This window comes from Ctenopharyngodon idella, chromosome 10 (genome assembly GCF_019924925.1).
Source record: "Ctenopharyngodon idella isolate HZGC_01 chromosome 10, HZGC01, whole genome shotgun sequence".
Lineage (NCBI taxonomy): Eukaryota > Metazoa > Chordata > Actinopteri > Cypriniformes > Xenocyprididae > Ctenopharyngodon > Ctenopharyngodon idella.
The window spans coordinates 24,975,001-24,998,617 of record NC_067229.1 but is presented as its reverse complement, the minus strand read 5'-3'; the positions used below and the strand labels follow the sequence as shown (position 1 = coordinate 24,998,617).

The window sequence follows — 23,617 nt, the reverse complement described above, 5'->3', positions numbered from 1 at the left end:
AACGTAAAAGACTGGTGGAGCCGCTTTTCCATCAGGCCAAGCTGTTTATTTAACCGTTCCATTCCATGCCGAGCGGGCCAGTACGGATATGGTTTCATTTTCTACTGTGGTGCTGCGATAACGGAGCTCTTTGCAATGTAATACAAACAAATCAGTTGTTGCCTTGGTAACGCAAGAGTTTACAGACGATACAAGATGTAAATAGCGACTGTTATGAAGGATGACCAGATATTTCTTTTAACTGTATTATTCATTTGTGTTCACATCATTCAAATAGCGCGTTTAGCAAGCTACAGAGAAACTGGCAGCCAGGTAACACAAGTGATCGATTCTGAGTGGAAATATCACTACCATGATCACTACACGCATTTTAGCAGCACAGTAGTTGGTGTATGCAGGGAAATTCTCATACCCCTTTGTTCGAAGTGTGGTCTCGAAAAATCTTCGTTTGAAGGGCTGTCTGGCCCTCCCCCTTACTCCTACCACTCCAGCCAAAAGAGAATCGAGACACCCCTACCCCTTCACGTTAACACGCAAAACGAAGGGGTAGGGGAAGGGGTAAGGGTTAGTAATGGGATTGGGCCTAACTGTATTGTACTACTACAGTACAGTATGCACAGTGAGGCTGGGTATCGATACAGATTTTGAGTTGATTGATTTACACTTTGCTTGTAGGCCCCAAGTTGAAAACTGTACAGCAATTTAATATCCTTAAACAATTTGGTCCTGAATCTTGTAGGACCTGCGTGCGTCCTGTGGTGGTTTATGGTGGTATTAATACTGGATATACTATTCGAGAGGTGTTAAAGGGCTGCAATGTTTTGTGTGGGACCCCTGGAAGATTGCTTGACATCATTGGTCGTGGAAAGGTAGTTTTTTTTTTTTTCTCTCTAATATTCTGTGCATTTAATAAATGACTATATACTGTGCCTGTCACTTTTTTTTTTTTTTTTCCCTTTTTTTTTTTAATGACTGTTATTTGACATGTTCCCATCAGGTTGGCCTCAGTAAGTTACGGTATTTGATTCTGGATGAAGCAGACAGAATGCTAGACATGGGCTTTGAGCCAGATATGCGCAAGCTAGTGGGATCTCCAGGAATGCCTGCCAAAGAGGATCGACAAACCCTCATGTTCAGTGCCACCTTCCCTGAAGAAATTCAAAGGTCTGACTCTGACACATTTTAAGAGTTATTATAAGAGTATAAAGTATATATGAGTAATATAACATTAGCAACACATTAGCTGTTTGATAAATAGGGCTGGGTATCGAATTTGATACTTTTTAGGTACCGACCGAATTGCCTCGATACTATCGAGTATTGAAGTGTCTTGTCATTCGATACCAAATTTCGAAATACCTCCAAATGGAGCAGGGGAGAGTGGGCGGAGAAATGCTGTCGCCGTCTCGTTGATCAGTGTAATAACGTTGCACTACATTATTTATATCTAAATTAGGGCTGTCAATAGATTTTTTTTTTAACGTGTAAAACAAGATAAATGGTGTATGCTTAATTTCGTGATTAATTATCGTGAAATTAAGCATACACCATTTATCTTGTTTAACACGTCCATTTTGCCATCATTGCCTATATCCAGCAAAGTAAACCATCAGACTGAAGTGACTTGTGATTTTCACAAAACTGTATTTTTCCGCTTTTTTTCAAGGTAAATTTAGAGTCTTTCCAAAAAAGGACACCAAATAACCAAATATTTTTTCATATAATTCATACATTTATGTAGGCTACACCAAAGCACCCATAAAAAAAAATAAATAAAAAAAAATCACAGCAAAAAAACGTTTCAGAATTCAGAGTACCGGCTGTTTATGCAGCCGTTTCAATACAGTTACTCCAGATACTGTGAACAGCAAAACATAAGTGCCGCACTGCCTGCACAAACAGCGGGACGCGCAATGTTTTTTAGACTAGTTATAGGCAGGTACAACACACAGCAGCGTTACAACAGCGTGCGTTCCTCAAGTCTATGGAAACACGCGACCGGTTCATAACGGGTTCTAGTTCGCCTGCGCGAGCACAGGCTCTGGCTCCAGAATGCGAATAATTCTGGTGGAAAAGGGGTTTCAGCATCCTCCTGATAGTGCCACTGTGTGCAAGCATCAACCACACCCTCAGAGCGGACATTTTGAAATGGTTGTCTCCTGAAAAAGTGTGTATATATATATATATATATATATATATATATATATAATATATGAGAGAGAGATAGATAGATGATAGATATGTAGATAGATAATATGGGGGTCGGGCCAAGTAATAAAAACTAACATTCCAATTAATTGCGGGTGGATGAGTGATAAATCAGTGTTGATATTAATAAAGACATGGAACTCTCATTTCACGCCAAGACACAACGAACGTGCGTCACTCTTTTACTTTCGTTTTCAGCTGAACGCATTTCTCTTTAGAGAAAACCAATCAAGGAAAGCATGTGCCTAGAGCACCTCGTAGTGGTCATTATATAAAACACTAAGGAAAACCCTACATGAGATAATGCTTTATAATTTAGCTTTAACTAAAAATATACACAAGCTTAACTAACAGAAATGATATAATTATATATCCAACAATGATGTAAGGAAACTGTGGCAAAATATAAGTTAGAAAGGAGTAAAACCTGTATTTAAAGGCTGTTAAGGAAATGTAATTTAGCCAAAAAAGAACTTTAATTTGAAATGTTAATTTATAAGCAGCCTTTTTATTCCTTTGTGCAGTGGCTCAGGAGATGAGTCTTTGAGTCGGTGGGAAAAAAAGTCAACAAACTTTAAAATATAAAACCAAAGATTTTTTTGAGGTAATATTGTTAAAACAGATTTCATAAAATTGGTATCGAAAAAGGTATCATTCAGGAATTGGTATTGAAGTCAAGGTATCTGTATCGATATCAAATTTTTGAACGATACCCAGCCCTATTGATAACGTAGTCAAGCAAAGGCTAATCATATTAATTGTCTGTGTCCGACGTTGTAGAGAGCGATACATAAAATGCATTACCATTCTGATGCATCAATTTGTAGACGAGCCTGTATAACTCTTCCTCTTCTGAATCAGTTTCTGGTTCAAACATACAGCTGAATTAAGCTAGTATTTTCACTTGCTATTGTGCAGCGTTTACTACAGTAAAGTTGACAGTGGATCTCTGAGCTGTGTGAGTGGAGGCGGGGCTAATTTGCATATTCATGGTGACCGCGTATACTAGGGGTGCAACGGTTCAAATTGCTCACGGTTCGGTTTGTATCACGGTTTTAGGCTCATGGTTTCGGTACGGTTCGGTATGTTATGTTCAGGGAAAAAAGGACTACTGTCAAATTAAAATAAAGAAAATAAGAACAAATAATCAAACTACAAGCAACAGCACAAATCAATACAATAGAGCAAAGATTCAAATAAAATAAACAGTGCTTTTCAGGTACAGAAAATGAATAAAATAATCAAATATAAAATAACACTGCATGTTATCTTCACTGTAAATTAAATAAAGATTAATCATTATTTAGTTACAAAAGCTATACAGTCAAGAGCAGTGAGTGATTTCTTTGTCATTTGTTTAATTAACATTAAAAACAGGCAGCAGGAATAAGCTTCTTTCCCTTTAAGACGTAATGCATGATTTTTTTCAACTGTTATACGTTCACTCAAGACATAACCGACTATGTTTGTTAGGATACTTGCCAAGACTGGCATGTTGAGACAATTTTTGTGTGAATTTGTCCGCTCAAACGCATGACTTGAAAGAACTCCATATTTGAGCTCTGTCTGAGACAAAGGGCCTGCGCGCTTCGGATGAGCGCACACAAATCTTCTCACAGCGCGCGAGTTCTCTTTCGCGTCTTGCTTTTGAATGTTTAAATTAGCAAGGCTTAAATGAGTTTAGTTTAAACATAGATGGCAACGTGTGCTGTTCAGGTCTCACCTGCGCTCGTGCGCCATTAACACCCGGGTGATGACGGCGTAAAATGACTGCTCATATTCGAGCATACGGCACTCACGGTGAACCAAGTTTACAGAGTGACAGTTTTGTCCACGCTTTTTCATCATTGCTGTTGTAATGTTTTGGGAAGCCAGAATGCGTATTCATCGACTGAAACATACATTATCCGAACTCTGTCTGTTTTACACATTGCTATTGTCAACAAACCTTATAGCTGTGTCATCATTCGAAGTGAACCGCGGTGCAAGTGCGTGCCGAACCGTAAGTGGAGAACGGTACGGTTTGATTTTTTTTTTTTTTTTTTTTTTTTTTTTTTTTTTTTTTTTTTTTTTTTTTACCGAGAACCGTTGCACCCCTAGCGTATACTAAATGAAGCAAGGGTGTAGAGTTACATTCAAGCTATTTTAAGGCATGAATTTTTTTTTTTTTTTTTTTTTTTTTTTTTTTTTTAGGAAAAAATGTCATTTTGGTGATCAAAGATGAGTTTTAAGGGATAAACTTGACTACAGGGAGACTTCAACACCGTTGTGACTGTATTATGGTTTATCTCTTAAAGATTTTTATAGATTTCACAATATATCGTTATTGTGAATTCTTTTGGCCATGATAACCATGTAGTGAAAAATCTGATATCGTGACAGCCTTAAAGGTCCCATATTATTTTTTTAAGTTGTAATTTAATTCTCATGTGTCCCCAGAATGTCTGTGAAGTTTCAGCTTAAAATACCTCACAGATCATTTATAAACCCATGTTGTAAATACTCATTTCTGATTACAGTCAAGAACAGGCTGTTTTCATGCATGTGCCTTTAAATGCAAATGAGCTGCTGTGCCCCGCCCCCTCTCTACGATCAGTTCCTGCCTCAATCGGATTCTCTGCCAAATATTAACAAGACATCTGCTTGGTTTTGATTATCTATATTGTGAACACTCTCATGGATAGCATAGTTTTTCTTTCATCATTAAAGTTTATTATTTCCACGCATTTCAAAGCTATATCAGTTTAAACTTCTAATGGATCGTTTTCTGAGTACGCTTATCTGAAGCACACACACATAGACAGCTGGCTGTCAGATGTCAGGTCTCGTGAGTAACTTTCACATTTTTTTGTTTTGTTTAAACTCAAATACACACAAGGTTCTGTCAAAAACACAGTTCACATAAACAGTCAAGTCTGTGAACGTAATTAGCAGGCAATGTTACAGAAATTGTATGTGGTGCATTCCTTTCAAAAATAAAACTAATCCACTGCGTTCAGCGACTCAGATGTCAGTAAATGAAGACTGTTCACTCTTACATCCAACAACATAACATCTCAGTTACTTACCAGACATTGTTGTCGCTACAGCTGCTCGACCGCAGAAAAAATGGCGGACAGCGTACAACTCGCTGAGGGTGGAAACCATGGTAATACAGGACTGTCAATCAGCGGCTGTGGGCGGGACATGAGTAATGTGACGTCACATTACTCAGACAATCAAAATGGCTTGTCTAATGAGATTGCTTTGGTTTAATGGGGATTAAAAGAAAAGAAGTGGGTGGATTTTTATTATTGTGGGGTGGTTGTGTACACACACTGCCAACACACATTTATATCCAAACACCTTGTAAAAGTGGATTTAGCATAATAGGTGACCTTTAACAAAAAGAAGGGTTAAAGGGTTAGTTCACCCAAAAATAAAATTGTCATTACTCACCCTCATGTCATTCCACACCCATAAGATCTTCGTTCATCTTCGGAACACAAATTAAGATCTTTTTGATGAAATCTAAGAGGTTTTTTTCTCCCATAGAAAGCAACGTAATTACCATCATTCAAGGTGCAGAATGGTAAAAACAGTTAAAATAGTCAAGTGACTACAGTGGTTCAACCTTAATGTTATGAAGCGAAGAGAATACTAGTGCGGCAAAATAAAGATTTCATTCATCAATTTCTTCTCTACCCTGTCAGACTCAGATGCAGTTGACGCAGTTCAGCGTTTCCATGTTTATGTCCGAACGCCGGCTCAGTATTGGCTGACGCTGTACACGTGAGCAGCACGACGCTCATAACATTAAGGTTGAACTACTGTAGTCACATGGACTATTTTAAAGATGTCTTTACTACCTTTCTGGGCCTTGAATGGCGATAATTAGGTTGCTTTCTATGGCAGATAAAAAAAAAAAAAAAAAACCTCTTGGATTTCATCAAGAATATCTTAATTTGTGTTCCAAAGATGAACGAAGGTCTTATGGGTGTGGAACGACATAAGGGTGAGTAATTAATGACAATTTTATTTTTGGGTGAACTAATCCTTTAAGGTCTCCCTGTGGTTTTCAGCCAAAATAAAAGCTCAGTGGTTTAACATTTGAAAGAAATTAGCACAACCATAAGTATTGTGTTAGTATCGTAATTTTACTGTTGTTCTGTAAAATAAAAATGAAATAATGACTTCAGTAGGACTGATGTATGTGTCCTGTATTGCATTATAGGTTGGCAGCAGAATTTTTGAAAGTGGACTACCTTTTCCTTGCTGTTGGTGTGGTGGGTGGAGCATGCAGTGATGTGGAGCAAACGATCATTCAGGTGGACCAGTACTCCAAGAGAGAGCAGCTGCTTGAACTGCTCAAAACTACGGGTGTGTTCACATGCATAAGTGTTTGATTTTACATTGAGGACTTTACATTGAAGCACAAACAAGTTGCTTTTAAAAGAGTTAGTCAAAATCTTTTGATAGCTTTGCAAGGAACAAGATAGATTTGAAGATAGATGGGGGGGCGGGGCATGGCCGTCATGGAGATAATGAAAATTTCTGAAGACTGTTAGGAAAATAAATGTTAAAAATATGAGATGAAAACCTGTGACATGAAAACGTGATTAGAACACTGTTAGATTATGATGCAGCAATGTTTTTAATAAGGAAGCATCTAAAAGGAATAGCCGGCTGAGGTGAGTGACGCCAATAAACTGAAGCCCGTTCTATGACGCATCCTATGATATTAATCAGATAACTTAGATACATAATATAGACATAACATTACAACTTGTATCGACACAAAAGGATGCAAATGCCAGTGAACTTTAAGTTACGCGCTATAGCGAGAGAGAGAGCTCGCGCGCTTTCACGACAGCGCGCTAAATAACAGGTAAGGACAGAATTTACTGTAGATTTCTATAAAGTTCTCATTATAAAACCAAGTTTATGGCAGATCTGTGCTTTATTTTAATCACATTAAGTGATTCCATAAATCGGCTGCGCGTTTTTGAAGCCATGCGAATATGACGAAAAATGCACTGCTGCATTATTATAACATCAGTATTTTTATTTTTTTTATTTTAAAAAGAAACATCTAAAAGCAATATGACTGTCTCAAATAACTCAGTCAATATCGGGCATTGCATTTGAGCATGAAACTAAACGCTGATATGCAGCGCATTCAGCATCTTAATAAATGTTTATCCAGACCCAACGCATCCTATAGTAGATTAATCAGATGTAGCTATTAGTACAACTTTCATCTGCAAAAGGTTTGCGAATGCAAACGTGAGCTTGATCGAAAGTGTAACTCCGATTGTGCTTTAAAAAGTCACTAATATTTCAGCAATATTTTGGATTCAATTTGCACTTTCTGATCAACCAAAATTTTACAGTATGAAAATCACTGATTATTGCTAAATTATGAATAGAATTGAAAGAATATTTTCAGCACAAGATAAAAGCGCTGCACAGCTTGCATTGAAGTGTATTTTCATCTATCTTGTCAAAGTGAATCTAGACATCACTACGTGACTTCGAGGCCATTCTCTCTTCTCACATCTTTTGAAGCATGCTGTGGAAAGCTAAACAATCGGAGCTCAGGGCGCCACCCAAAGTGCTGCTATAACCAATCAGGAGAAAAAAGAGAATACATTTCGATCATCGTTTACATGATCAATTGTCGAGTCACGGTCGAGTACTCGGTCGCTGTTGCACATCCCTAGTGTGAATGGGCCTTAACATAGATTTTACCAAATGTGGCAGTAAGAGGTTCATGATTACATTGCCTTTGTTCCACTGTGATGTATTTTTGTAGGGCTCTGTATTGATTAAAACAAAAAAAACTAATTGCACAAGTGTTATTTTATCGCACATTTAATTTTTAGAATCTATAATTTTACATTAAATCTCAAAACTGATGTTGAATCAACATTAATAACATCAGTTTATATATATATATATATATATATATATAAATAAATAATGCATAAAATAATCTGGGTAACTTTCTTTTCACTGCTAAGACATTAAATGATCAGTTTTATGGCATTTTGTGTTTGTAATTACAGGGACTGAACGCACAATGGTCTTTGTTGAAACCAAAAGAAGTGCTGACTTCATAGCAACTTTCCTCTGTCAGGAGAAGATCTCCACTACAAGCATCCACGGGTACCATTTCCTCTACTTCTCTCTCTCTTCTCCCAATAAAATGTTTATTCTGATTCTGTGTTGAAAAGTAGCCTTGTAACCTGAATTGCCATTCTTCATATTAATAAGTTATTGATGCATGTTAGTACGATTACTCTGACTAAAGCTTTAAAGTGAACACCTTTCTTCTCTGAACAGTGATCGGGAACAGCGGGAGCGAGAGAAAGCTCTCAGTGACTTTCGCACAGGCCAGTGTCCAGTGCTGGTTGCCACATCTGTCGCTGCCAGAGGCCTGGACATTGAGCATGTGCAGCATGTGGTAAATTTCGACCTGCCCAACAACATCGATGAATATGTCCATCGCATTGGAAGAACCGGACGCTGTGGGAACATTGGTCGGGCCGTGTCCTTTTTTAACCCAGAGTCAGATACTCCATTAGCTCGCTCTCTGGTCAAAGTCCTTTCAGGGGTTTGTACTTCTCGCTTCTGACACTTCATATTGATTTAAAAAAAAAAAAAAAAATCAACAAAAGCTCAAATGTGCTTGCTTGATGTTCAAGAACAAACCTTATAGAGTCAGAGCAACATGCGAAAACCACGCCCACCGGGGGGAAACGATCCAACCCTTTCCATTGACTTTGTATTGTGTGAAGCTGCCTCCTTGTCATTTCTGACTTATAACAAAAAAACAGAACAATGTCTAAAAGCTGCTATGTGACAGGGTGTACAACAAACAAAGCTAAAAAAAAACCCAGAACTAAGTTTTTATAAGTTGTCGACCCAAAAAAACGAGCGTTTAAGGACACAAGTGGATACAGGCAATTGAGACAGAGCGCAACGTGTCATATTACTACGCCCACTGGAGGGGAATGTAATCGGCGACGGGGAACGTAATTTGCCTCCTTAAAGGCTGGCTTTTACGGTTTAGTAGCTTATAAAAAAACTTAGTTCTGGGTTTTTTAGCTTGTTTGCTGTACACCCTGTCACACAGCAACTTTTAGGCACTGTTCTGTCTTTTGTTAGAAGCAAGAAATGACAAGGAGGCAGCTTCACACAATACAAAGTCAATGGAGAGGGTTGGATCGTTTTCCCGTCGAGCGTGGCCTAAAAGTGCTCTCTCTATTGGTTTACCACATGTACTTTTTTACTGTCTTAGAAGGGGGAAAAATTCCAGTGGTTGCGCCGGCGCCTCACGCGTGCGCACAAATTCTTGCATTGCTTGATATCGCAGCCTGTTAAATAATTAAAATAAAATACAATCAACTAAACATATAAAACGTTAAACTGCTCAATTCAATTCTGTAATACAATCTGCCGTTTACCACCCGTGACCACCGCCTGACTGTGCTGTTATGTGAAGGATGATGTCGATAATGCGAGTGGAGTACAAAGCTTAATAGTTTAGCATTGGTCTCGAAAATGGAAACGGTGTTGAATGAGAAAGGTAAGCTTCAGATTCACTTTAATTCGTTTAGCATCTTTAGTTGTTTTTTTTTTTCTTCTTCTACAAACCCGATTCCAAAAAAGTTGGGACACTGTACAAATTGTGAATAAAAAAGGAATGCAATAATTTACAAATCTCATAAACTTATATTTTATTCACAATAGAATATAGATAACATATCAAATGTTGAAAGTGAGACAATTTGAAATGTCATGCCAAATATTCTCATTTTGGATTTCATGAGAGCTACACATTCCAAAAAAGTTGGGACAGGTAGCAATAAGAGGCTGGAAAAGTTAAATATACATGTAAGGAACAGCTGGAGGACCAATTTGCAACTTATTAGGTCAATCGGCAACATGATTTGGTATAAAAAGAGCCTCTCAGAGTGACAGTGTCTCTCAGAAGTCAAGATGGGCAGAGGATCACCAATTCCCCCAATGCTGCGGCAAAAAATAGTGGAGCAATATCAGAAAGGAGTTTCTCAGAGAAAAATTGCAAAGAGTTTGAAGTTATCAACATCTACAGTGCATAATATCATCCAAAGATTCAGAGAATCTGGAACAATCTCTGCGTAAGGGTCAAGGCCGGAAAACCATACTGGATGCCGGTGATCTTCAGGCCCTTAGACGGCACTGCATCACATACAGGAATGCTACTTTAATGGAAATCACAACATGGGCTCAGGAATACTTCCAGAAAACATTGTCGGTGAGCACAATCCACCGTGCCATTCGCCGTTGCCGGCTAAAACTCTATAGGTCAAAAAAGAAGCCATATCTAAACATGATCCAGAAGCGCAGGCGTTTTCTCTGGGCCAAGGCTCATTTAAAATGGACTGTGGCAAAGTGGAAAACTGTTCTGTGGTCAGACGAATCAAAATTTGAAGTTCTTTTTGGAAAACTGGGACGCCATGTCATCCGGACTAAAGAGGACAAGGACAACCCAAGTTGTTATCAGCGCTCAGTTCAGAAGCCTACATCTCTGATAGTATGGGGTTGCATGAGTGCGTGTGGCATGGGCAGCTTACACATCTGGAAAGGCACCATTAATGCTGAAAGGTATATCCAAGTTCTAGAACAACATATGCTCCCATCCAGACGTCGTCTCTTTCAGGGAAGACCTTGCATTTTCCAACATGACAATGCCAGACCACATACTGCATCAATTACAATATCATGGCTGCGTAGAAGAAGGATCCGGGTACTGAAATGGTCAGCCTGCAGTCCAGATCTTTCACCCATAGAAAACATTTGGCGCATCATAAAGAGGAAGATGCGATAAAGAAGACCTAAGACAGTTGAGCAACTAGAAGCCTGTATTAGACAAGAATGGGACAACATTCCTATTCCTAAACTTGAGCAACTTGTCTCCTCAGTCCCCAGACATTTGCAGACTGTTATAAAAAGAAGAGGGGATGCCACACAGTGGTAAACATGGCCTTGTCCCAACTTTTTTTGAGATGTGTTGATGCCATGAAATTTAAAATTAACTTATTTTTCCCTTAAAATGATAAATTTTCTCAGTTTAAACATTTGATATGTCCTCTGTTGTATTCTGAATAAAATATTGAAATTTGAAACTTCCACATCATTGCATTCCTTTTTTATTCACAATTTGTACAGTGTCCCAACTTTTTTGGAATCGGGTTTGTAATAAATAAACCTGTTTCTCACCTTGAATATAGCAATAGAAGCTGGAATGGCGTTAAAGAGAATTATTATTTATTTATTTATTTATTTTTTTAATTAGTTTTGGCTTGATGTAGGCATATAGCCTGAATAGGCCAACTGTTAACTTTAGAGGTTTTGTGGTAAAATAAAATAGGTAAGTTTTTTTTTTTTATAATGGGTGTTTACAAACATTATAAACAAAGCTATATAGGCTAGGCTATTTGTAAACATTTTATTTATTTTTTTACCGATAAATTACATTATTTCTGAATGTAATAATAAAATGCGACTTGTCTTTTTTTTCCTCCCAGGAATAGCGCCGGTATTTTAAACCATGCAGCAAACATTTTAAAATATCTTGAAAAAATACTTTATAAACCGTTGATAGTTTTTCCTTTCGTTTAAATATGCTTAGCCTACAAATTTGGACAATCATGTTATAAAAGATAATTGTAGGCCTATTGGCTAAGACAGAAAATACTTTTTTCTTTTTCTTTTTTTTTTTAAATGCTGTACTTATTATTATTATTATTATTATTATTATTATTATTATTATTATTATTATTATTATTAAGTAGGCTACATGCAAACAAACAAAAAAACGTTATTAACCGTTATTTTTTTTCTAAACAAACTATATATAAACTATACATTAATAATACAGAAGGAACGCTGGAACAGAAACGTTAAAATACGGATTCTGCTCGGAGTGAAACGATTGAAATTTTTTGTTTTCATTTTTAAGCCCTGCTTGCAAGTATCGCGATGCCGATAATAAAAGTCAGTTACAGACAATAATCGCCAATATCGAGAAAAAAAAATACACATTTATTTAACATAGTCCCGTAGTTACCATTCACATATTTATTCACATGCAATAGCATAAATGAAATATTTTGTAGCCTATATTGACTAATTAATAGGGGTAGGACTAAAAAATCTATTCTGGAATCACGTTTGTAATGATGGGCCAACGGCGTGAGGATCCATTTGCAGTTTCTTTATTGTAACAACGAAGCACAAAGCATACAAGGGCAAGACAGTAGCATAAACAGGGACAGGCTTAGGTCGAGACAGGCGGCAGAGATTCAGGGTCTTACAACAGGCAGAGTTCAGGGCAGGCGGCAGGCAAACACAATCCAGGAAACAAGCAAGGTTCAGGGCAGGCGGCAGAGGTTCACAGGAGATAAACAGTCCAAACAATAACAGGGTAACAGTCCAGAAGAAAACGCTCAGTAGTGATCACCAGGGCAAATCAAGACTTCGCAGTGTATGGATGTGTGTGTACATCTTAAATAGTGAGTGTGATGCAGTGCAGGTGTGCGCAATCAGTCCCAGGAATGAGGGCCTATGGGTAATGTAGTCCAGATGGAAGTAGCTGAAAACTCAGGTGATGGCTCCCTCCGGCGGCCGGGAGGAGGAGCAGCGGGAGCCGTATTCATGACAGAGCTCCAGACGCGAGGAAGCGGGCGCCGAGGTCTACCACGTGGGCGAGGGGCCGGTCTCTCCGGATGCATCCGATGAAACTCTTCTAAGAGAGACTGGTCCAGGATATCATCCCTGTTGACCCAAGATCGCTCCTCCGGGCCGTACCCCTCCCAGTCCACCAGATATTGCAGCCTCCCACCCCAGCGCCTGGAATCGAGCAATTCTCGAACCTGATAGGCCTCCTCGCCTTCGATGATCGGGGTGGGGGGTTGCGGGTCTCGGCTCCCACTGGCTCCTCCCTCGGGCCCCCGGAGGGTTTCAGTAACGATACATGGAAGGTGGGAGAAATACGATAATTAGCAGGCAAATCGAGTCGAAATGATACAGGAGTGATTTAAGAATTTGAAAAGGCCCTACAAACCTGGGACTGAGCTTGCGGCATGGAAGTCGGAGGCGAAAATCCTTGGTGGACAGCCAGACCCACTGTCCCACGGAGTAGTGAGGATTGGGACGTCGATGCCGGTTTGCCTGATTCTCCTGTCGCCTCACAGCCCGCTGAAGATGGTGGTGAGCCAGATCCCAGGTTTCCTCGCTTCGACGCTATGTCCTGTCCGACACTATGTCCTCCGGCAGGCCGTAGAAGCGGAAGACCGAGTTACATAGGAGCTTGGCGGTCTCTAGTGCTGTGGGTAGTTTGGGTAGTGGCAGTAAACGGCATGCTTTGGAGAAGCGATCAATGACCGTGAGAATAGTGGTGTGACCCTGGGATTCGGGGAGATCGGTGACAAAGTCGATTGCGATGTGGGACCAAGGACGTTGGGGAATGGGAAGAGGTTGGAGCAGACCGGCAGGGTCTTGATGTGAGGTTTTGGTGGTTTGACAGGTGATACAGTTGCTGATGAATTTGGTGACATCCGCGAGCATGGTCTCCCACCAGAACTGGTTTTGAAGGAGCTGAAGCGTAGCTGTGATACCCGGATGGCCAGAACTCGGGAAGTCATGGACTTGGTGGAGTAGTTTGTCCCGGAGCTGGATGGGGACGAATGTTCGGTTCGGAGGGCATGCTACTGGGGGTGCGGTTCGTTCGTTGAGCTGCGAAATCTCAGTCATGACATCCCACTGTACTGGAGCGAGTAACAAAGTTTCGGGCAGAATGTTCTCAATACCCTCACTACGTCCTGTCTCCTCCGTCTGCCTTGATAATGCATCCGCCTTGACATTCTTTGACCCGGGTCTGTAAGTAACAGTGAAGTGGAAACGCGTGAAGAACATTGCCCATCTTGCCTGTCGTGGATTTAAGCGTTTGGCTGAGCGCAGGTACTCCAAGTTCTTGTGGTCAGTGAGAATAATGAACGGATGTCTCGCCCCCTCCAACCAATGGCGCCACTCCTCCAGCGCCGCCTTCATTGCGAGTAATTCTCGGTTGCCCACGTTGTAGTTACGTTCTGCCGCTGACAGTTTGCGAGAATAGAAGGCACAGGGGAACATTTTGGCCGGATTACCTTGCTTTTGAGAGAGGATTGCGCCAGTGCCAGTACTGGAAGCGTCCACCTCCACGATGAAGGGAAGCTTGGGGTCTGGATGACGGAGGATGGGCGCTGACGTAAATAGTTCCTTCAATTCCTGAAATGCACTTACTAGGGCTGGGCGATAAAACGATAACGATATGTATCGCGATAGACACGTGATCGATATCAATAAAAAATGTGTTCGATAAAACCTTCGATATTTTTTATTCTTCGTCGGAAGAAAACAGAGGTTGCGAAGCAAGTTTGGTTGCATTAACAAAGGCACTCGCTCTCTGGTAACCTAGCAACAGCCAATCATGTAACAGTATCATATTTGGTTGCGCCATATCGTTGTCTCGTGCTGGTCTGCTGGATTCCTCTTAAGTAACCGGCGACTGATAAGCAGAAAATGAGTGCCGCAGCGAGCGAGGTAATTGTAAATAAAAGAGGAAAAGTCAGCTCGTTAGTATGGCAGTTTTTTGGATATAAGTCTGACCATAGTCAGACCAATGTCTGCAAATTATGCAAGACCGTCGTCCCCGCCAAGACTGGTAATACCACGAACTTGATGTACCACCTTAGCCGCGCTCACCCTTTGGAGCACAGCCGTATTCAACCAACAACATCTGTAGCTGCATCATTTTAATTATTTGAGTTTTCCATGTTTGTTGACATTTCTGTCTTAATAACTGAGGGGATTATGATCAGAGGAAGGATAAGTTTAAAATAAAAATGTTTAAATGTAATATATTTTTCTCCTGGTCCTTATTTTAAAATTGGTCATAAAAAATCGATAATTATCGATATCGACCGATATGAAACACTGATATCGTGATACAGTTTTCAGCCATATCGCCCAGCCCTAGCACTTACTGCTTCGGGTGACCAGACGAGTCGTGAAGATTGGCGCTTAGTCATGGATGTTAAGGGAGCGGCAACCCCACTGAAGTTTCTGATGAACCGCCTGTAGAAATTGGCAAACCCCAGGAATCGCTGTAGCTCCTTCAAGGTGCGTGGTTGCGGCCATTCCAACACCGCCTTTACTTTGCTGTCATCCATTGCCACTCCATCTCGGCTGATGATGTAGCCCAAGAAGGATGTTGAGGCACTTTTCAGCCTTGGCGTAGAGTTTGTGTTGTATTAGACGTTGCAGCACAGCTTGAACGTGTTGAACGTGTTCGTCATAGGAGTTGGAATAAATGAGAATATCATCTATACATACGATGACCCAGCGGTTGAGCATATCTCGGAAGATATCATTGATGAAGGATTGAAAGACTGAAGGACTGTTGGACAGGCCGAAGGGCATGACAAGGGTCTCGTAGTAGCCAGTGGCAGTGGAGAAAGCGGTCTTCCATTCATCGCCCTCCCTGATGCGAATTAGATTGTATGCACAGCGTAGATCCAGCTTGGTGAAGTATTTGGCTTGATGTAGCTGTTCGAGGGCTGCAGGGACCAATGGTAGTGGATATCGGAACTTTACAGTGATGTCATTCAGGCCGCGATAGTCAATGCAGGGCCGTAGGCTGCTGTCTTTCTTCTTGACAAAGAAGAACCCGGATGAAGCTGGTGATGTTGATGGCCGAATGAATCCCTTAGCCAGTTCCCCCTCGATGTACGATCTCATGGCCGCATCCTCTGGCTGTGACAAAGGGAATATCCTGCCCTTAGGTGGAGTGGTACCGGGTAATAGTTCAGTAGCACAGTCACTGGAGCGATGAGGTGGTAGTTCCGTGGATTTGGACTTACTGAAAGCGATGGCCAGATCTGTGTATTCGGCTGGTATAGCAGGTTCGAGGTCGGTTGGAGTCTCGTTGACGGAGATGGTTTGGAGAGGTAATGGCGTGACAGAACTCAGGCAGTGATGATGACAGGCGGGGTCCCACTGGACGATCTGACCCTCCTTCCAGGATATGTGCGGTTTGTGTGTTCGAAGCCGAGGCAACCCGAGGATGATTGGATTGTTGGGTGAATGGATGACGTAAAACTGAATTTGTTCATGGTGAAGCGCCCTGACTTGTAGGGCAAGCGCCAAGGTAATGTGCGCCACTCTTCCTCCTCCTATTGGTTTCCCATCTAGCGCCTCCACTGTTAACGAAGAGTTGCAGTTGGTTAGTTGTATGTTGTGTTGACGGATGAATGTGTCTGACATGAAATTTCCTGCTGCACCAGAGTCAAGAAGAGCATAGGCAGATATGGTTTGATCGTCACTAGTTAGTTGGATGGGGATTTTAGCAAATAATCGAAGTTGGGCAAATAATCGAAATGCTGTGCTGAACTCACCGCTTTGGGATTAGAAGCATTGGGTCGAATGGGGCAGTTGAGCTTGATGTGTCTATACTGCGGCCAGGCTGGTCACAAGTGCAGCTGGCGCCTTCTCTCTCGTTCCTCTGGAAGAAGGGGAGTATATCCGAGTTGCATGGGTTCAGGAGCGGCAGAGACTGGCGCGAGGGAGCGAACGGGTCGTCGGGCTCGGAGGAGGTTATCGATGTGAATGGCCAACTCAATGAATGCATTCAGCGATCTCCCCTCGTCACGGCAAGCGAGCTCGGCCTGGAGCTCCAGAGACAAGCCCTTGCGAAACAGCAATTTGTGTGTCCTCCACCCAGTTAGTTTGTGCGGCCAATGTGCGGAATTGCAATGCAAATTTGGCGGCGGTAGATTTACCTTGACTTAGTGAAAGCAGCTGATCGCCGACGCTCTTGCCGCCCTCTGGGTGTTCGAACACCTCCTTGAAGCTTTGCAGAAAGGCCGTGAATGTGGGGAACACAGAGCTATCTTCTCTCCATACCGCTGTGGCCCAGTCAAGTGCTTTGCTGGTGAGCAAGGAGCATACAAACGATATCCGGCTGGTGTCATTGGAATACAACGAAGGCTGCTGGTTTATGAACAAGGAGCATTGAAGGAGGAAGCCCCTGCACTTGGCTGGACTGCCGTCGAATTTCTCTGGTAGTGCGAGGCGTGGATTTACAGCGGGTGGAGAAGTGAACGCTTGACTGGCATTGATAGTGGGAGGCGGCGTGGTGGCTTCAGGAGAGGGAAACCGCAAGCTCTGCAGGGTTTTCACTAGCTCCTCGGTGAGTGACGTAAGACGAGTCAGCTGGTGCTGGTGCGCGGCAAGCTGAGAGGCCTGTGCTGAGAGTTCGGTGGAGATTTGCAGGAGAACTGCTGGATCGTTTGATGGCGAAGTCTTCTGTAATGATGGGCCAACGGCGTGAGGATCCATTTGCAGTTTCTTTATTGTAACAACGAAGCACAAAGCAGACAAGGGCAAGACAGTAGCGTAAACAGGGACAGGCTTAGGTCGAGACAGGCGGCAGAGATTCAGGGTCTTACAACAGGCAGAGTTCAGGGCAGGCGGCAGGCAAACACAATCCAGGAAACAAGCATGGTTCAGGGCAGGTGGCAGAGGTTCACAGGAGATAAACAGTTCAAACAATAACAGGGTAACAGTCCAGAAGAAAACGCTCAGTAGTGATCACCAGGGCAAATCAAGACTTCGCAGTGTATGGATGAGTGTGATGCAGTGCAGGTGTGCGCAATCAGTCCCAGGAATGAGGGCCTATGGGTAATGTAGTCCAGAGGGAAGTAGCTTGGGTGATGGCTCCCTCCGGCAGCCGGGAGGAGGAGCCGCGGGAGCCGTATTCATGACAACGTTTACTTAAGGCCAGGAATTGAATAGGCCTAGGCTACTCTATAAAATTAAGTTTGATTTTGCTTATTAACAATGTATTTTTATTTTTAAAACATTCAAGTGCGAGATGAAGCAGACAACACTTCTGTAGGCCCCGCGTGCTGTTTTCTGAGCTCCGCATACATCCAGAGCGCCGCCTTAGGTTATTTCGTGGACAAATACACAAATTATGTCAAAATATTCCCCTAAACACAGTTTTGTCACGCGTGTGTGTGTAACAGACTATATTTTGTTATATTATATATTCGTGTATTGACATCAGCCTAGGCCTATACCTGCGGCGCTAATAATGTTCATTTCTGTTTAAACCAACACGATTGTCAAATTAGAATTAAAAGGCTAAATTAGAATGGATAGCCTAAATGTCTGACCCATTAAAAATAACAATTTGTTTTCCAGTGGTTTCGTTTTACACGAGCAAACAGAAAAGGATTCACATCACGTACCTGCAGTGCAAAATAAACTCATAGCCTAAATAAAATGAATAAATACACAAAATATATTCACTTAAACAATTAACAGATTAACAAAACGAAAGAAAAAAAGCTGAAGCCATTTGCTGTTTTAATTTATTTTTTTAGCGACGCTCTCCACACAAACACATTCAAAAGGAAACTAAGACTGAAGAAAGCGGTACCTGTTTTCTTTATTTTACAAAAACAAAATGTTTTGTTTTTATTGTGAGTGTACACAGATATAATTAAACTCTTTTCAGTTTATGCATGACAAAAAATTAGTATTTTGTTTTCTTCACTGGTGTAAGGAAGTAGTTCAAGTGATCACACCGGTGCCTCATGCGCGCACGTTAATAGCACTGCCTGACATCGCAGCCTGTTCATTATCAAAATAAATGAAAAATAAAATTCACACATAAAAAAAAAAAAAAAAAAAAAATATATATATATATATATATATATATATATATATATATATATATATATATATATATATATATATATATATTATTTTCATTCACAGGGAAACATCAAATTCTCTAAAGCTGTTTGCCAAGCTTTCGATTAAATTTCATATTTGAAATCACCAATGAAATCTGACAAAAACTGTCTCATAAATTTTTGTTTCTAAACGCTCGAATCATGCCAAAAAAAAAACAACTAAACGGTATTTTTCAGGCTGGATCAACGTAATGCGCATGCACAGTCCTAAATGCAAGTCTTTTGTGCCTCATTTCGGAGGAGCGCATCTGACTGTTTCTATAGAAACTGGAGCTTCTAACGGCCGCTGCAGTGACGCGATGACTTTACCAATCGCGATTGGCTCTTATTTAGAAGGCGGGACTTTTTCCGCCATATTGCGTGTTGCACTTTCTCCCATTCATAATAATACGAGTGATGCGTCTTGTTATTCTATAGTCTTTGGTTAAACTCTATTCTCTTCTCAGTTCTCTAAACAGTTCTCTTCGCGAAACGAAATTAATTTCAAACACTTGATAAGAGCAGTGTGGAAAAGATTAACAACACTAACATAACAGAGCGAATGTTTTATATTAAAGCACAAACTAAGAAAAAAAAAACCCAAACCTTTAACCTTTAATTAAATTAAGTTTATGCCTACTGATTTGCAGGCTATTGTCGGATAAAGTGCAACCAAACTGTTTACAGTGCGTGTCAGCTACGTTGTCTCCGACGGGGGCGGGGCGGGCGGGGCTTGGGTAGACGATATTATCGGATATCGCAATATTTTTTTAAGGCGATTATCGATAAAATATTTTTTACATATCGCCCAGCCCTATTCTGTGGGTGTATGCTAACATGTAATCTTGCTATGTGCACTGTGCTAGATTATCTGGGACTTGACACAGCACTTACATATTGTTGCCCTTTTGTTGGTTTAATTGCTTTTGTTCTCTTCATTTGTAAGTGGCTTTGGACAAAACTGTCTGATGAATTATTATATTCAAATATCTCCCATAAATCTCAATCTCTCAGGCTCAACAGACGGTTCCCAAATGGCTGGAAGAAATAGCTTTCAGTGCTCATGGGACAACAGGCATCAACCCACGTGGAAGATTGTTTGCATCTACAGACACACGGAAGGTACACTACATCCAAATCCCTGCCCTGAGCTTCAGTTGGACTGCTGTAGTGATGTGATGCATGTCTGAATGGCTTTTGATTTGTAGGGAGGATCCTTCAGGACAGACGAGCCGCCACCAGCATCCGCCCCAAAACCAGCAGCCGCGGCAGATGATGAGGAATGGGAATAACTACACATACACCTTGTTCTATTATGTAGATTAACTTTTATTTTGAGTTTATTCATTTCTCCAATGTGTTTGTTAAAAAGTTGAATTATTGATGTAGCATTACAGTAAAGCTGTTGCATTAAAAGAAGTCACATTCTGAAAGCTGTAGGTTTGATCTCCAGGACAGAATACTAATCAAGACATGATACCTTTTAGCAGTTTGGTTTGAATTGATGATTTTTTTTTTTTTTTCTTATCACTTGTTTTGACTAGAGCACAACTGGATTAGTGGATTTTGTTTTTAAGTTGTCACATTTTAACACTTTGCTAAGAGTGTATTGAGTTTTGTAAGCCTTTACCTGAAGCTCTTTCCTACAGTTGTACCTTATCAATCAGTTCTGTTGTTAAATGTGACAGTTTGCAGGTTGTTTTTCTTGACGTTTTTGTCTTAAAGCCAAAGTATACAACAAGTAAAGAAACTTGTTTTGCCATTGCACCTTACCAGAAAAAGGTAAATAAAGTGTTTACCAGACATCTTTGTTTTCAAATCTGAATCTGTTGCTATAATTCAGTGATCAGGCTCTACCATCGAGCAGTGCTTCAACATTTCTAGATTTTAATTTGTTTCAAGATTGTTTTTAGATTTAAGATTTGAGTTTTTGTCAATTTCTAGACCTCGAAGTCATGGAAATTTCTATAATTTAAACATTTTTGCTAGTTATAAGAAGTTATATAAGTGTTTTATCAATATTTTCCATCTTAGGACACAATACAATTTCGTGATTTTTATTTTTTTAATTTTTTTTTTTTTTTTTTTTTTTTTAAACATGACTTATTTTTGATTTTAATGTTTGTATCTCCCTGGTCATGTTGCCTGTTTGGGGGTATAAATTAAGTGAAAACAGAATGCTTGTTTAGCAATGCATGTTACAACATTTTAGCCACATTTCTAAAACCATTTATTCTCTCAACTTCAACTAAACATTCTTTGTAAAATTCTGTTAAACAGTAAGTATAATGCCTATTTATGAATATATTGTATAATGCTGTATAATATTTAATACGCAAATTTCTAGCGTCTATAAATTATCAATATGACCAAAATTTTGCTAAAAAATCTACTTCATGTCTTTTGTCCTCTGATTGATAATTCATACTTTTTTTTTTTTTTTTTTAAGTAAAGTCTTTTTTGCTCAGAAATCTTCAGTGATTTTTTTTATAAAGTAAATGTAAGAAACATTTATTGTACTGAAGCAACTTGGGTTTACTTTATTATTCATACACCATTTTTTAATGTTAAAATATTACACACAGAGAGACCGACTTTTATACATCAGGCTATTATGGCATATATATGCAATTCATTGCAAACCAATGATAATTGAGAGATGGAAAATGTTCCCCAAAAGTCTGTTGTCATATTTGACATTTACATTAACATGAAAAAATGTAAAAAGAATTTTTAATATTTAACATTAAAATAATGTATGAATAATCAAGTAAACCCAAGTTGCTTTAGTACAGTAAATGTTTTGTCTTACATTTATTTTTATAAAAAAATCATTAAAGATTTCTGAGCAAAAAAGACTTTACTTAATTAAAATAATAATATAGTAATAAGCTAACACTGAACAACAACGTTTTAAACATGCAAGTCTCCTCCAAATATTGTAAATATGTGAAATGTATCAACTTTTATCAGAAGGTTAGTAGATTTCCCACTACAGGTGGTCATGTTGTTTTTAAATGCTGCCCATAAGCTAAACAAAAAGTTTATGAACAATGTCAGTATAATCTAAATATTCACAACAAACACCCTTTCAACATGAAACCAAGAAATGAGACCCAAACTTTCCCTGCCTCGCCCCACAGCCTCTCAAATGTTTGTATCACCCAGGTCACGTCACCACTTTGTGTTAAACAAGCTTGCTTTCTCTTTATGGGAGATGAAAAGTTTCTCCGTTTGAAGTTTTCATAATAATAGATTCTTTGTTCATGTCTGCATTTTGAGGGAGCAATGATAAAAATATCAGATTTCTCACACAATAACCCTTTAACCATAGCATCTGGTTAGTAGTTGCCAGTATTAGTCCATTTATTATGTATGCATGAAGTTTTTCATTAAGAAAACTGTTATATGTGTGTAAATACACTGAGATGCATGAAGAGGCAGTAGTAATATTCAATAGTCATCAAATGAAATAGTTTCAGGTAAGTCTAACAGAAGAGTACGCAATTCAGTGTGAGTTCAGAATTGAGTCCTCTTTCGTGTCCCCTTGAGCTCAAATGATAAACTTTCAAAGGTTGAACTTTGCAATTAATCCGAGAATCAAGTGTTTTGAACCGTGGTGCCTGGTCCGTACGGATCAACTAGGATCCCTACACTAGACATCGCACATCCTGCAATGTGACTATCGCGGATGCGCACATCGCGATATTGATGCAAAAACGATATATCGTGCAGCCCTATGCAAGATTTTCCTATACCATTTTTTTATAGCATGGAAGTAGTGGAAAAAAAACACTCAAAAGACTAGCACAAAGCATAAATATCTATCCATAACTATTTAACTATACAATGAGTTTGAGGCTACTGGTTTGAGCTTACAGTGCATTTTGGTCTCCATTAGAGAAACAAACACTATGGCCCTTCAGGGCGGCAGTGGCCACAGCAAAATTAGTTTTTTCAGTTGTTTGAGATTTACCGATTAAGGATTAAAAAAAAAAACATTTATACCAATAAAGTATTTTAGAATTTGGCATTACTAGAAAAACCTGTATTTATAAGATGCCCATGGAATTATATGACGTTGTTGGCTGAGTAATTTAAAATCAGAAATATCTTGATTTTATTCATCTTGATCTCATTAGAAGTTTTGACTGATAATTCATACTTTTATTTTAAGTCTTTTTTGCTCAGAAATCTTCAGTGATTTTTATAAAGTAAATGTAATAAACATTTATTGTACTGAAGCAACTTGGGTTTACTTTATTATTCATACACCATTTTTTAGTGTTAAAATATTACACACACACAGAGACAGACTTTTATACATCAGGCTTTTATGGCATACATATGCAATTCATTGCAAACCAATGATAATTGAGAGATGGAAAATGTTCCCCAAAAGTCTGTTGTCATATTTGACATTTACATTAACATGAAAAAATGTATAAAGAATTTTTAATATTTAACATTAAAAAAATAATAATAATGTATGAATAATCAAGTAAACCCAAGTTGCTTTAGTACAGTAAATGTTTATCTTACATTTATTTTATAAAAATCATTAAAGATTTCTGAGCAAAAAAGACTTTGCTTAATTAAAA

The 23,617-nt window shown here is 39.5% G+C and overlaps 1 protein-coding gene across 9 annotated transcripts in view; it reads left to right on the top strand.

The window, feature by feature from the left end:
- Nucleotides 1-20,819, top strand: part of ddx4 (DEAD (Asp-Glu-Ala-Asp) box polypeptide 4) — a 46,169-nt gene extending 25,350 nt beyond the window's left edge. For all 9 annotated transcript variants that reach the window (XM_051910769.1, XM_051910768.1, XM_051910763.1 and 6 more), the window contains 7 exons: nucleotides 740-869; nucleotides 998-1,164; nucleotides 6,422-6,567; nucleotides 8,256-8,355; nucleotides 8,533-8,803; nucleotides 20,031-20,138; nucleotides 20,225-20,819. In XM_051910769.1, coding sequence (XP_051766729.1) covers nucleotides 740-869; nucleotides 998-1,164; nucleotides 6,422-6,567; nucleotides 8,256-8,355; nucleotides 8,533-8,803; nucleotides 20,031-20,138; nucleotides 20,225-20,308 — 1,006 coding nt within the window. In that variant the 3' untranslated portion in view covers nucleotides 20,309-20,819. The remainder of the gene's footprint in view (nucleotides 1-739; nucleotides 870-997; nucleotides 1,165-6,421; nucleotides 6,568-8,255; nucleotides 8,356-8,532; nucleotides 8,804-20,030; nucleotides 20,139-20,224) is intronic.
- Nucleotides 20,820-23,617: the final 2,798 nt, after the last annotated feature.